The sequence below is a fragment of the Petaurus breviceps genome, unplaced genomic scaffold (genome assembly GCF_028583685.1).
Source record: "Petaurus breviceps papuanus isolate PSGF00001 unplaced genomic scaffold, PetGlider_PUasm1.0 90825, whole genome shotgun sequence".
Taxonomy (NCBI): Eukaryota; Metazoa; Chordata; class Mammalia; order Diprotodontia; family Petauridae; genus Petaurus; species Petaurus breviceps.
Genome location: NW_027187353.1, coordinates 3,297,310 through 3,309,471, shown reverse-complemented (window position 1 = coordinate 3,309,471; position 12,162 = coordinate 3,297,310). Strand labels below are relative to the sequence as shown.

The window sequence follows — 12,162 nt, the reverse complement described above, 5'->3', positions numbered from 1 at the left end:
CTCAAAAAGCTTATGTTCTATTGGCCAAACCTCATAATACCAGAATTCCATGAAATTTGAGCCTGGGTGCAGATAACTACATTTTTGTGTGATGAGGGATGAATTTGAAAATGACCTTTTGGGGAAGGCAGTCGAGCCTAGTGTCTGAGCTGTCTAGGGCAGGCAAAAAACCAGAGTGTGGATCTTCTGCTGTTGGAAGACATGGACCTGGACCTGACCAGCCTCTGTTCAGAAACCAGGAAGCCAGGAGGTCACACTCCACAGGAAGGGCTCCAGGTTTCCAGGCCAGAACTGAAATCTGACTTTGACCAATGGATGTGTGGGCTGTGTGTGTCTGGGAGGGGTAATGGATGTGGAGTGTTACATGCCTAATGTTAGACTTTTTCAGTGTGTTTGTTGGTTTTGTTGGACTGTCTCCACACACCCCGTGCTTTTTCAACTCTGATAAAAGCAATAGCTCTGAGAGGACAAAGGAAGGGATCCATTGAGAAAAGTAGATGATGTAAAAAACAAGTTATCAATAATTTAAAAAAAATTGGACTAGATCTGCTATTTTATCGTTTTACTGAACATGGAGTGAGGGAACTCCCTCTACCAAGGTCTGTCTGCTTGTGCTCTGCAACGTAAAGCCTCGATTGCCTGAAGCATTGAGAGTGACTTGGGTAGGGTTACCACTGTATGAGTCAGAGGCAGGATCTGCACTCGGGTCTATCGGACTCTATCCATCAGGCTGCTTTTCACCTAAAACACGTCACAATGAAACGTGGAAGTGGCTGGGGGCCCCAGAAAGAGAGGTCCTGCATTACATGTCTATATAGCATGCATCCACAGATCTCCCCCAAAAGACCCTAATTATTTATTGAGCACCTATGCTAGGGTATATGCAAAGAAGTATATACGTATTTAACATTCCTACTTGATGTCTCTACCAGTAGACCTGAGCTCCTGTGTAATCAGCTGCGCTTGCCTCCCCCAGCTATCCTTCCTGTAGCCCTGAATCACTGGGGGCTCTGACTCAGTTCACTTCTTTGTCCCCTTATTCCTTTTATTTGAGGGGAGAAGGCAAGGCAGTTGGGGTTAAGTGACTTACCCAAGGTCACACAGCTAATTAAGTGTTGGAGGTCACTTTTGAACTCAGGTCCTCCTGACTCCAGGGCCGGTGTGCTCTATTCACTGCACCACCTAGGTCCCCCCCCCCCTCCCCTTATTCCTGCTCAGCCTGGCTGGGGGGTAGGAGACCTGGGTCCCAGTTCTCATTCTGTAATTCAAAACCCTGCAGACACCCCCCACCCTCACGACAGTCACTGCTGTGTCTCAGGACACACTGGGTAGATCTGTTCAGAAACCCAGGACTTCACTCCCTTCTCTGTCTCCCCACATCCTCCAAGCTTCCCTTCTCCCAAAGGCCGGCACTAAGTTCCATCATCACTCTGCCGTTGGTACCACCACTCTAGCCACCCCTAGCCTTGATCCTCCCATCTCTCAGTCTCTCGGTCTCGTTTCTCCGTCTTCCCGCATCCTACCACCCTCTACATGCTCTCTCTCTCTTCCTCTCTCCTTCGCCGCTCCCAAGCCCCAGCTGTAGCTGTGGCTCCACTAAAACTACAATTCCCATGAGGCTGTGGGGCCTAGCGATTACATCTCCCAGGATGCCTTTGGGCCAAGCCCCAGCCTCTGCTTTAAGTCTTCGGTGGCTGGATACCCGGGGAGCACAGCTGAGAGCAGGTACCTGCCCCTGGGGCGGACGAGGCTGCTCCTCCTGGGCTTTGCCGCTGAGAGCGCCCCCCGCCCCAGGCTCTACCTGGAGTGGGGAGGCGGGGGGTGGCGCCTGCCTCCCGGGGAAGCCGGAGGGAGCGGGTGAGGAGGGGTCCGCAGCTCCGTGCCCCTGCCCCGGCAGACCCTTCCTCTCCCTCCCGGGGCTCCGGCTGGCTTCAGGGGTGGGGGACTGGCGGGCAGACTCGCTTTGGGTGTGGAATCTGGGAGGGACTTGAGGATACAGAACGGTAAACTGAGCCCCAGAGGGGGTGGTTTGGGTACGCGGCGTTCGTAGCCCTAGGCTACTGACTTTTTCCTGATGAGCTCCATTGGCTCCTGGAACCTGAAGGTCTTAGGGGCCCGGACCTCTCCTTTGCCCAGATCACCCCCACCCCGAATTTAAACCCACTGGAGGGCAGGGAAATAGAGTCAGAACTGGAAAGGAACCTTAGAGTCTCCTAGATCAGCCTCCTTACTGAGCTAGGGAGGAATCCGAGGCGGTGGGAATGGTCCCGGAGCTGGTGCTTAGGGAGGGGGAGAGCCCAATGCCAGAGGCAGCCCACTCAGCATGTCTGTCATGTGAGCCGAAGGACCTTGTCCAGTGACCATCTAAAATGGTGTCTGCACGTAGTAGGTCTTTAATGAATGAATGTCTGCTGACTTGAGGGGGAAGGAATGGATCCTCCTCACCGGCTGGGTTTTTTGCCTTTCCCTACATCTGCTGCCCTTAGCACAGTGCCTCACAGACAAATACCTGTCTAAGTACCAGCCGACTGGCTGGTCCAACTTCCTCCTTTTACAGACAACTTAAAGTGCCCAGTTATTGACTCCTTGATGTTTATCCTCCCCCACCTGCATCCTTTGGCCACAAGGTCCGGAAGTTGTTTTGAGTTGTATTTGAATTTAGATCTATTTACAAAACCTGCCTACTGTGTAATAATAAGAAGAATAACGGAAGCTTCTTCCAGCTTTGCACTAGAATTCTCATGAAAATGAGTGCTTGAGAAAACTAAATACACAGTGTAAATGAATGAATGTCAGAGTTGGAAGGACCCTGAGAGATCTTATAGTCAGGTACAGATAGGGAAAATGAGGCCCAGAGGGCACATGACCTGTCCAAGGACACACAGGGAGTCAGTGGCAGAGCCAGGTCCAAGCCAGGTCTCCTGGCTCCCAGCCCATGATGAGGTGGCAGAGGAATCATCACCTAGGACGTTATGGTCCAGATCTTTACCAGAGTAAGAGGAGGTTGGGAAATGGGGTAAGACAACATGGCGAAGCTCTCTTCTCTGCTTCCAGAATGCCTGAGGGCCCAGAACTCCACATGGCCAGCCGCTATGTGAACACCATGTGTAAGGACCTGGTGTTTGCTGGGCGAGTGGAGAAGTCTGAGGTGAGCAGAAACCCCGAGGTGCCCTTTGAGAGCAGCGCCTACCGTATCACAGCTACCTCTCGAGGCAAGGAAGTACTGCTGACGCTGAGCCCCCTGCCGGAGGCCCACCCCCCACAGGCACCCCTGGACCTTGTGTTCCGCTTTGGCATGTCTGGCTCTTTTCAGCTGGTCCCAGCGGACTCCCTGCCCAAGCATGCCCACCTGCGCTTCTACACACTCTCTCCTCCGCCCAGCCGAGTCCTCTGCTTCGTGGACATCCGACGCTTTGGCCACTGGGAGGTCCACGGCACATGGCAGCCTGGGCGAGGTCCCTGCGTTCTGCTGGAGTATGAGAAGTTCAGGTAGGGTCTCTGGCCTAGGTGGGGAATGGAGCCCCAGAGAAAGCCCCAGTGCCAGACCTTTCCTCTGTCCTGTCTCTCCAACAGGGGAAGGAGGCTTGTGTCTGTTCTTGTCAGATTTACCCTTCCAAGTTCCTGTGTCTCCCCCTTTGTTTTCCTTTTCTCATCTTGGCCTGGAAGAAAGAGAAAAGGAAAATGGACCCTAAGATTCATGTAGCACTTTACAATTTACATACATTTCCCCCATTTGCTTCCTTATACAACTGGGGCCTCAGGACAGGGAATTTGTTATTTCCATTTTACAGATGAGAAAACTGAGACCCGAAGTCCCTTAGCTCATAAGTGATAGAACTGGGATTAGAACCCAAGCCTCCTGACTCGTAGCCCAGTGTTATTTTTCCTATGGTTGAAGAAGAAAACATTCCCCCTGAGGACTGAGAGGAAACTGTCCTCTCTGGGAATGGCACAGTGAACTTCTGCCCAGAGCCTTGGCTTCTCCTTCTATAAAATGGGAACTACGACTCCTGAAGTTCTCACCCCATGCAGGGTTTTTATGAGGCTAAATATGGAAGCTTTAAAGTATTGGCAGCATTGTTCTCTGGCAATACCAGAGGTGGAGGTCCTCCAAGAGGGTCAGCCAGAGCCCAGGGACCCAATCTGTGCACAGTCCTCAGCAGCACCCACCCTGCCAGCAAGCTGCCTAGTTCAGGAGAGTTCCCCAAGCCCTTGTAAACCCCAAACTGACTGAAAAAGACTGACCCCACCACCCCATTCCCCAGAATCTTTACTGTGGTGGGTGCTACCACCCGTCTGCCATGTTGGCAGACTTTGGCCCAGTGGGAGCCATCTAGACTCACATAAAAGGCCAGCTGAGGAAGCGATCCCTGACACCCTAAACACAGAATCGTAGAGTTTTTGAGTTGACAAAGGCCTCGGTGGCCATTGCACCCAAGCAAGCATCTCATCTGGGTCACAGTTCTTGGCACATAGCAGGGGGTGTGTGCATGCTTGTTGACTGATTAATCGACCCCTGGTATATGGTTATCCAGCTTGTACTAGGAGCCCTACAATAAGGGGGAATCCACCTCTTCACGATCCCATTCCGCTTTTGGAAACCCTCTCATGGTTGGGCCTGTCACCTCGAGACTGCGAAGTTCTGATCATTGTTCCTGGTTCTTTCCTCTGAGGCCTAATCCCTCTTCCCTGGGACAGATGCCTGAGACAGCTGCCGTGTTCCTAAGCCTTCTCCTCTCCTCCAGCCCATCTCCTTATGGCATAAACTCAAGGCTCTCCGCCGGCTCAGTTGCTTTCTTCCAGATGTTCTCATCTACGACAATGTTTTTCTCTCCAGCTGTTTACATGAATATCACAATGCCAGCATCACATAGGGTTATGTAGTCTTCAAACCCTCCTCCAAGGAACTTGGCAAAGAAAAGAAGGCAGCGCTGGCTGCTTCTGCTTCTGTTTTCTGCCAAGGAGAATGACCTTAAGATATGAATGTAAAGAACCAAAATAGCCAAGAAGGAATCGAAACTCAAAATAAGTGATAAAATGCCACATTGTTGTTTGTTGTTGTTCAGCCGTGTCTGACTCTTCCTGACCCCATTTGGGGCTTTCTTGACAAAGATCCTGGAGGGGTTGGCCATTTCCTTCTCCAACTCTTTTTTTTTTTTTTTAAGTAATTGGGGTTAAGTGACTTGCCCAAGGTTACACAGCCAGTTATTTTGTGTGGGTGTTAAGTATCTGAGGCTGGAACTGATCCTGAGTCCTCCTGACTCTGGGGCCGGCGCTGTTACTCACTGTTCTACCTAGCCACCCCTCCAGCTCTTTTTACATATGAGGAAACTGAGGCAAACAGGGTGAAGTGACTTGACCAAGGTCATACAGCCTGTAAGTGTCTGAGGCCAGATTTGAACTCACGAAGATGAGTCTTCCTGACTCCAGGTCTGGCGCTTTATCCACTGCACTACCTAGCTTCCCATAGCTTCTATCAGTGAATTCAGGCCCTTCGCCCCAACTCTGTGATTCTCTGATGATACTTGTCTGTGGAGATACTATTTTCTCCAACCATAGGTATTTTTAGAGCCAAGTCTAAGCTTAAGTTTATGCATAATTGGTCTGCTTCTTAGTGCCTCTGACTTCAAGCACCTAGAGGACACATTCCTCCCATTCCTGGTGACCCCCATTCTCCCTCATTTTCTATGGCCTTTGGCTGAGACTGTGAACATGTAACCACCTAAGGGGCAGAGTCCAGTTTGTGTGTGCTCTCCAGGCCCCAATGATTTCTGTTCTAGCAACAGTGCCCTGTGCCTGGCTAATGTTCAGAAATGGAAATGGAAAGGAATGGCTGAATGAATGAGCATTTACTGTGTACAAAGCACCAGACTTCTTGTTGAAGGATTGCAGTATTTTTAGCAAGGCCTTGCTTTCCTTGGGGTGGGTCCTCCTTCCCTCAGTCTCAGGCCCTCCACATCACGATAGCGTGATGGTGTTTCATGAGGAGTGGTGGCCAAAGGCACCATCCCCTGGGGAGCAGCCCTCTCTAGAGGCAAGCCTTGCCCCAAGTAGGGCTAGTCCTGAAGCAACAGGCATACCGTCAGAGTAAAATTTGGGGGCCTCGCTTTAAGCTCTCCCAGGTTGGCAAGACATGCCAGAGGTTCTCAGGGTGCTGGTATCGCCTTTAAGAAGCCAGGGTCACCTCTACAACCCAATGAGGCCTCAGAAGAAAGGACATGAGTGGAGGGTTTTTTTTTAAGCTGAGGACAAAAATACCTCTAATCTCTTGGTCAGGGAATACACCCCTATCCTGACTCCCCCCTTGCCTTTATTTCCCCATGGCTGGTCACATGTTCAAATCTTGGGAGAAGTGAAACCAGGTGTTGAAAGGGGTCATTTGCATGGAGGGGGTCACCTTGGTCCCCTTACATCTCCCCTATTATCTAGGGAGAACGTGCTCCAGAATCTGGCTGACAAGACCTTCGACAAGCCCATTTGTGAAGCTCTCCTGGACCAGAAATTCTTCAATGGCATTGGCAACTACCTACGGGCAGAGATCCTTCACCGGTCAGTGGCAGAGGGGGGATGGGACAGGAGTAGGCACCCAGGTCTGTGCTCCAAACATCTCCTACCTTGTAGGCAAAGGAGGAGGGAAGAGTTAATGTTTGGAGAAACTCAGCTAGATTGGGTTTCCATCTCCCCAAGTGTCTGGAGGTCCCTGGCTGCATTGGAGCTATGAGTCTTCAGGAGAGTGTCTGTCTCTACTGGCCCCTATCCCTGCCTGGCTTCATATGGTTCCCCCTTCCCTAGACTGAAGATTCCTCCCTTTGAGAAGGCCAGAACTGTCCTGGAGGGGCTGAAGCATCGGAAGCTGGTAAGACTGAAGGGGACAGGCCCGAGGCTAGGCCATGGGCATTGAGAAAAGGGCCCTTGACTGAGAGGTAGGATACTTGATGGCCCGTCCTAATTTTGCCACTGACACACTGTGAGCTCTCAGGCAAGACATTTCCCCTTTGTAGTCTGTTTTCTCCTCTTGTAAAATGAAAGGATTGGACCATAGTAAAGACCAATATTTATACCAAAATTTAAATTTTGCAAAGTGACCCATAACTATTATCTCATGGGATCATTTGATCCTCATTTGATTCAGCCCTGTGAGGTTGACAGTGCTGCTATTATCCTCATTTTATAGATGAGGAAACTGAGGCAAATAGAACCCAAGTGACTTGCTGTGGGCATGCTACATGGTGCTAAGTCCTAACGAGGTAATTAGCGCTAAGTACCTGCCCATGACTAGATCACCAAGGTCCATCCCAGCTTTCTATGAACAGTCAGCAAAGTTTTGGGGCAGGAGTAGGGAGACAGAGCCTGACCAAAAAAATAAAGGGCAGATGATGGCATTAGAGACATCCAGACAAGCTGGAAGCTAGAGAAGATGAAGCTGTTTCCACAAACTGCACGTATGATCCCCCATGCACAATAATTCTTGACCATGACTGAACCCTGGGGTAAACTGCTGGGGGAATGGGGAGGGACGGGAAGCCTAGGGTTACTAAGCATGTGTCCCTTCTCCCCTGGCCAGAACCCAGAACTGACCTTGAGCAAGAAGGTCAAGGCAAAACTAGAGAACCCAGATTTGCTGGAATTGTGCCACTCGGTCCCCATGGAGGTGATCCAACTAGGTGAGGCCTGGTGGCATGGACCCTGGCATGCCCTGGCATTCTCCCTCAGTCTAGCTAGCTGTGGGCTCCCCAGGATCTGGAACAAAGGGAAAGCAGCAGTGGCTTTCTTTATAGTAATTTCCCATCTTCTCTATAGTCCTGTGGGGTAGTTAAGGTAGGAGTCATAACATTCAGAACTGAAACTAACCTTCTTAATCATCTAAGCCTAACTCCCATTTTACAAAGGAGGAAACTGAGGCCCAGAGAATGTAAAATATAAGTTTATATAAAATGTAAATACAAGTTTGTTCAGACCGTAAGTAACCAAGGCAGGATTTGAACTCAGGTCTCGACTTCAAATCCACTGCCCTTTCTGACATGATCCCTTCTTCACAGATGGGGAAACTGAGGCTTAGAAAAAGGAAGTGGTTTGAGTTCTCACAGCAAGTTAGCCAAAGAGCTTACTCTTGTCAGTCTTTCCCTTAGGCCCCCCGGGACAGGGGTAGGGCTGAGTGGACTTGACTAGGAAAATCTGATCTCAAATCTTCCCTCTTCCTACCCTTGTCATCAAGGCGGTAAGGGTTATGGGTCCGACAGGGAGGATGAATTTTCAGCTTTCCGGGCTTGGCTGCGCTGCTACTCTGTGTCTGGCATGAGTTGCCTCCGGGACAGGCATGGAAGGACCATTTGGTTCCAGGTAATAATAAATAGCCAGGAATTTTCTGTTCATCCATTATCTTACCTTCACAATAGCCCAGTGAGGTCGATAGGCTTCCTCTTTGATAGATTGGGAGAGTGAGGCCCAGAGACACTTGCATTGTCATGCACTGAATGAGTGGCAGTCGGGGAGAAGAAATTGGGGAGCACCTCTTCCTTTCCTAGCTATGCACATGCCAGCCATGCAGTGATTGGATGAGCAGATAAGTAAAGGCAGAATCTTGATGAAGAAGGCAAGCTGTGCTCACAAAGACCACCCAGGGAGCATCTTTCATGGGGCAGCTGGCACTTGGTGGTTGGGGCTGCCTGTGCTTTGGGAGATCTCTGCCCCGGCCTTAAAGGAACCCAGATTCCACTCTATACCATTTCCTATTCCCTTGCCTGGAAGGATCTCTGGATCCCAAGGAAAATGCACTCTGCAGGCCAATCAGACCATCTCCTCCCCCTCCATCTCCATCTCCATGTAATGCACTCCTTCCTCATCTCTACCTTTCAAAATCCCTCATTTCCCTCAGAGTTTAATGCAATTACTAACTCTCTATGAAACCTTTCCTCATTCCCTCAGCAGCTAGTGCCTCCCCCCCAAATTGCCTTGTGTTTATGTCACACACACACACACACACACCACACACCACACACCACACACCACACACACACTATAAGCTCTATGTGGACAGGGACTGTTTGGTTTCTATCTTTGTATCCTAGTGCCTTAAATAGTCCAGGCACATCATAGGTGCTTAATAAAAACTTTTTGCCGATTGCTTCAAGTGTCTAAGACCTGACTTCCCTCTGTCTTTCTTGTTCCTATTACCTGACTCACCCCCTGGTAGAAGGAAGCCCAAAACATAACATCCCCCCTCCAATGTCTGTACCTCTGGACTGGGCCACTCCCCAGGCCCCTCCAGACTCCTGTTTCCTTTAGGCCCAGCTCCAGTGCCAGCTTATACAAGAGGCCTTTCCTGATCCTCCCCTATCCACCCAAATGATTTATATTTTGTATGTGTTTCTCGGTATTCCCTCCCATAATTATATGTATATATTTTGGTTCTAGTTATGTGTCTGCAGAGTCCTTGCCCTCCCTGCTCCCAGGAGAATGTAAGCTTATTGAAGGCAGGGAACGTGTTGTCGCTGTTCTTCCTGTCCTGGCATCCCTGCCCCATTACAACTCGTGGCCCGTAATGAGTACTTAGTAATTGTCTGACTGAATTAAATCTGGTGCCTGACACGGATCCTGAGGGCAGTAGTGGCAGGTTTGCCCAGACAGAGCTTGAATTGAACCCTGAAGGACAGGTAGAATTTGGATAGAGGGAGCAGAGATGAAAGAAGGCATTCCTGGATGAGACAGCAGTGCAAGTGAAGGCCTAGAAGCAGTTGTGTTGTTGGGGGAACCATGAGATTGTCTCCATGAGAAGATGCTCTTCCTCTCTGGCCCCGCTTAGGGAATGGGAGGATCCAGATGAGGGCAGGAACTTTCCAGTTCTCTCAAAGAGATCCCTCTAGCAAGGAAGGAGGTGACCAAGCTTCGGAGAGTGTATGAGGACTGCCCAGATAGCGGGAAGATTTTGATCTGAACTATTTCCTGTTTTATTTCAGGGAGATCCTGGACCTCTGGCCCCCAAAGGTAAGTCATGCCTCCTTGTGCAGTCAAAAATGACAGCTATCTAAGTGGGATGGGATATTTGCTGTTTTGAGGCACACAGAGTTCCTGTCTGCAGGATGCAGGCAGGACTCTGCTTTTACCCATTCTTCCTTTCTCCAGCCTCCTACCCCCACCACTAAGCAACTAAGCATTCTCTACCTCCCTGAGAGGTCCTTGCACTAGGAGCTGAGGTCTTCAGGGACTCCAAGTTCTGATTCCTCGGCTAATGCCCCAGGATTTCACAGCAGCCCCCTAGGTGGGACATTTTAGTCAGGGCTCAGGACTTTGTGGATAAAGTCAGCCCTTGATACCATATTCCCTCACTCCCACCTCTGAAGAGTTTCATGTCACCCTTGGTTTTCCACAGGAAAGAAATCCCATAAGAAGCATGTGAAGGAAGAATCCATCCCTGATGTTACTGATTTAGAGGTATGGCCTCCGTCCCCCAACAATACCCTCCCACAAGGGGAATCCCCCTTCTGTCCTTGACTGGTTTCCCTTCAGAAAAATGGAGTATTGTGTATCTGGGAGCCCAAACATTTTGTAAGAACAAGCTGGGCTCCCTTGAGCAGAGCGTGACTACCTTCCCTTCTTTCAAGCAATATCTGGGCCTCCCAGTCTATGGTGTTGCCTCCCAAATCTCCTCCGTTCACTGGCCATTTTCAGACCACCAAATCTATGCTGCAGAGGCATTAGGCAGCCCAGCCCCGCTTCTACTTCTCCATGTTCCACTCTCCTCTCCTTGAGCCCTTACAGGACCTAGATAAGGGCCTGATTTTCTTCTGTCCAGGACCCTACATCTATGCCAAAGAAGGGCCCCACCAGAGCAAAGAAACCAGGCAAGAAGTCACAGAAGGGGTCTCTTGACCCAGGAGCCAAAGGAAATGTGGAATCAACCAAAGGCACCAGGTCCCAGCACCGACTCAAGAGCTCTGCTCCATCATCCCCAGAGAATGATTCGGGAGTTCTGGAAGGAAAACAGCAGCTGGCGACCCGAGCACGGGCAGGTAGGAACTCTACGTGGGATCCCAGCGTCCCTTTTAGGGTAGGAGGGGGGATAGATTTGTTTGGGGTTGGAGAGAGGGTTGTGAGTGCAGGGATCTCTAGTCCTTGGATAGATGGCTCATGGAAGTTACTGGGACTAGGACTGGGTGAGAAATGCGTCCCGACCCAGGGGTCCCTTTCTGAGAGAAGGGCATGAATGTCCTGTAGTAGTTGGGGAAGGATTCCTAGAGGAAATGGGATCTGATTGGGCCTCAAAGGACAAGGAAGAATTGGAGACAGGCAAAGAGAAGATGGAGAGGGGGTCCCAGGTCGGGAAGAGGTCTTGAGCAAAAGTGTAATCAAGAAGGGGCCCGGGGGAGGCAGGGAATGACAGTGGGAGGATCCTTGGGTCTCCCTCATTCTTCTAGGTCAGGAACCCCACTTGGATCTGCTGATCTCACTGTTCTCTTTCCTCTCTTCCAGCAGGCAGAGCCAGGAAAGGGAAAGCAAATTCCAAGGCCAGGCCCTCTCCACCTTCTTCCCTGCCTTCACTGCCCAAGGGAGCTGGTGCCCTTGGCTTACCTTCACCTTGAAGTTTTCTTTCAGCTGCAGGGTGGGAACCCCCCCCCCCCCAAGTTGGGGATGGGAATGTGGTTACAGCAGGATCAAGGCAGCCAGAAGACCCTGGCACAAGCCATGTTCCAGATTTTAGAGCATCCAGTGCTTTTCATATGATGCACAATCCTGCCCAAAAGTTTCAGTAATTGATGTGTAAAAATAATTGATTTTCATGGCTGAGAGCAGTGGGTTGATGTTAGGTGAGGCAGGAAAAATTTAACACCCAGAACCCTGGAGCCCTAATTCCTCTCCTTCATGATAGTCCCTCTGCCCTAACCTGGCCCAAGGTGGGAAGGAAGCCCAGATGCCTTTCACCCCTCTCCTTCCCACCCCAATCAGGTATCCAAGGCCCTTTGTCCTCTGCCCCTCACACTGACTGCTTCTTCCCCAGCAGAGCTGGGACTACAGGATCATTTTAGAGCCCTTGAACCACTTTGGGAGATGCTATATATTTTATATTGACAATAAAATCTGACTAGAAACCCTAAGCCCTGTTGTTACCACCCTATGACTCACATCTCCTTGGCAAGTTGGCAAAAAAAAAAAAATCACATGGTT

General features: G+C 50.3%; 1 protein-coding gene across 3 annotated transcripts; it reads left to right on the top strand.

Annotated features, from left to right (window-relative positions):
• Window positions 1–1,643: 1,643 nt before the first annotated feature.
• NEIL1 (nei like DNA glycosylase 1) lies at window positions 1,644–12,092 on the top strand. Of its 3 annotated transcripts, XM_069071132.1 has the most exons (11): window positions 1,644–1,725; window positions 3,055–3,148; window positions 3,314–3,489; window positions 6,430–6,549; window positions 6,793–6,856; window positions 7,565–7,664; window positions 8,216–8,340; window positions 9,957–9,984; window positions 10,370–10,431; window positions 10,793–11,009; window positions 11,470–12,092. In XM_069071132.1, the coding sequence occupies exons 2-11, from the start codon at window positions 3,056–3,058 to the stop codon at window positions 11,577–11,579; spliced, it is 1,095 nt and encodes a 364-aa protein (XP_068927233.1). In that variant the 5' UTR covers window positions 1,644–1,725; window position 3,055; the 3' UTR covers window positions 11,580–12,092. The 3 variants fall into 3 exon arrangements, with proteins under 3 accessions (XP_068927233.1, XP_068927232.1, XP_068927231.1); XM_069071131.1 differs by having other exon boundaries at window positions 3,055–3,489; window positions 11,473–12,092; XM_069071130.1 differs by having other exon boundaries at window positions 3,055–3,489.
• Window positions 12,093–12,162: the final 70 nt, after the last annotated feature.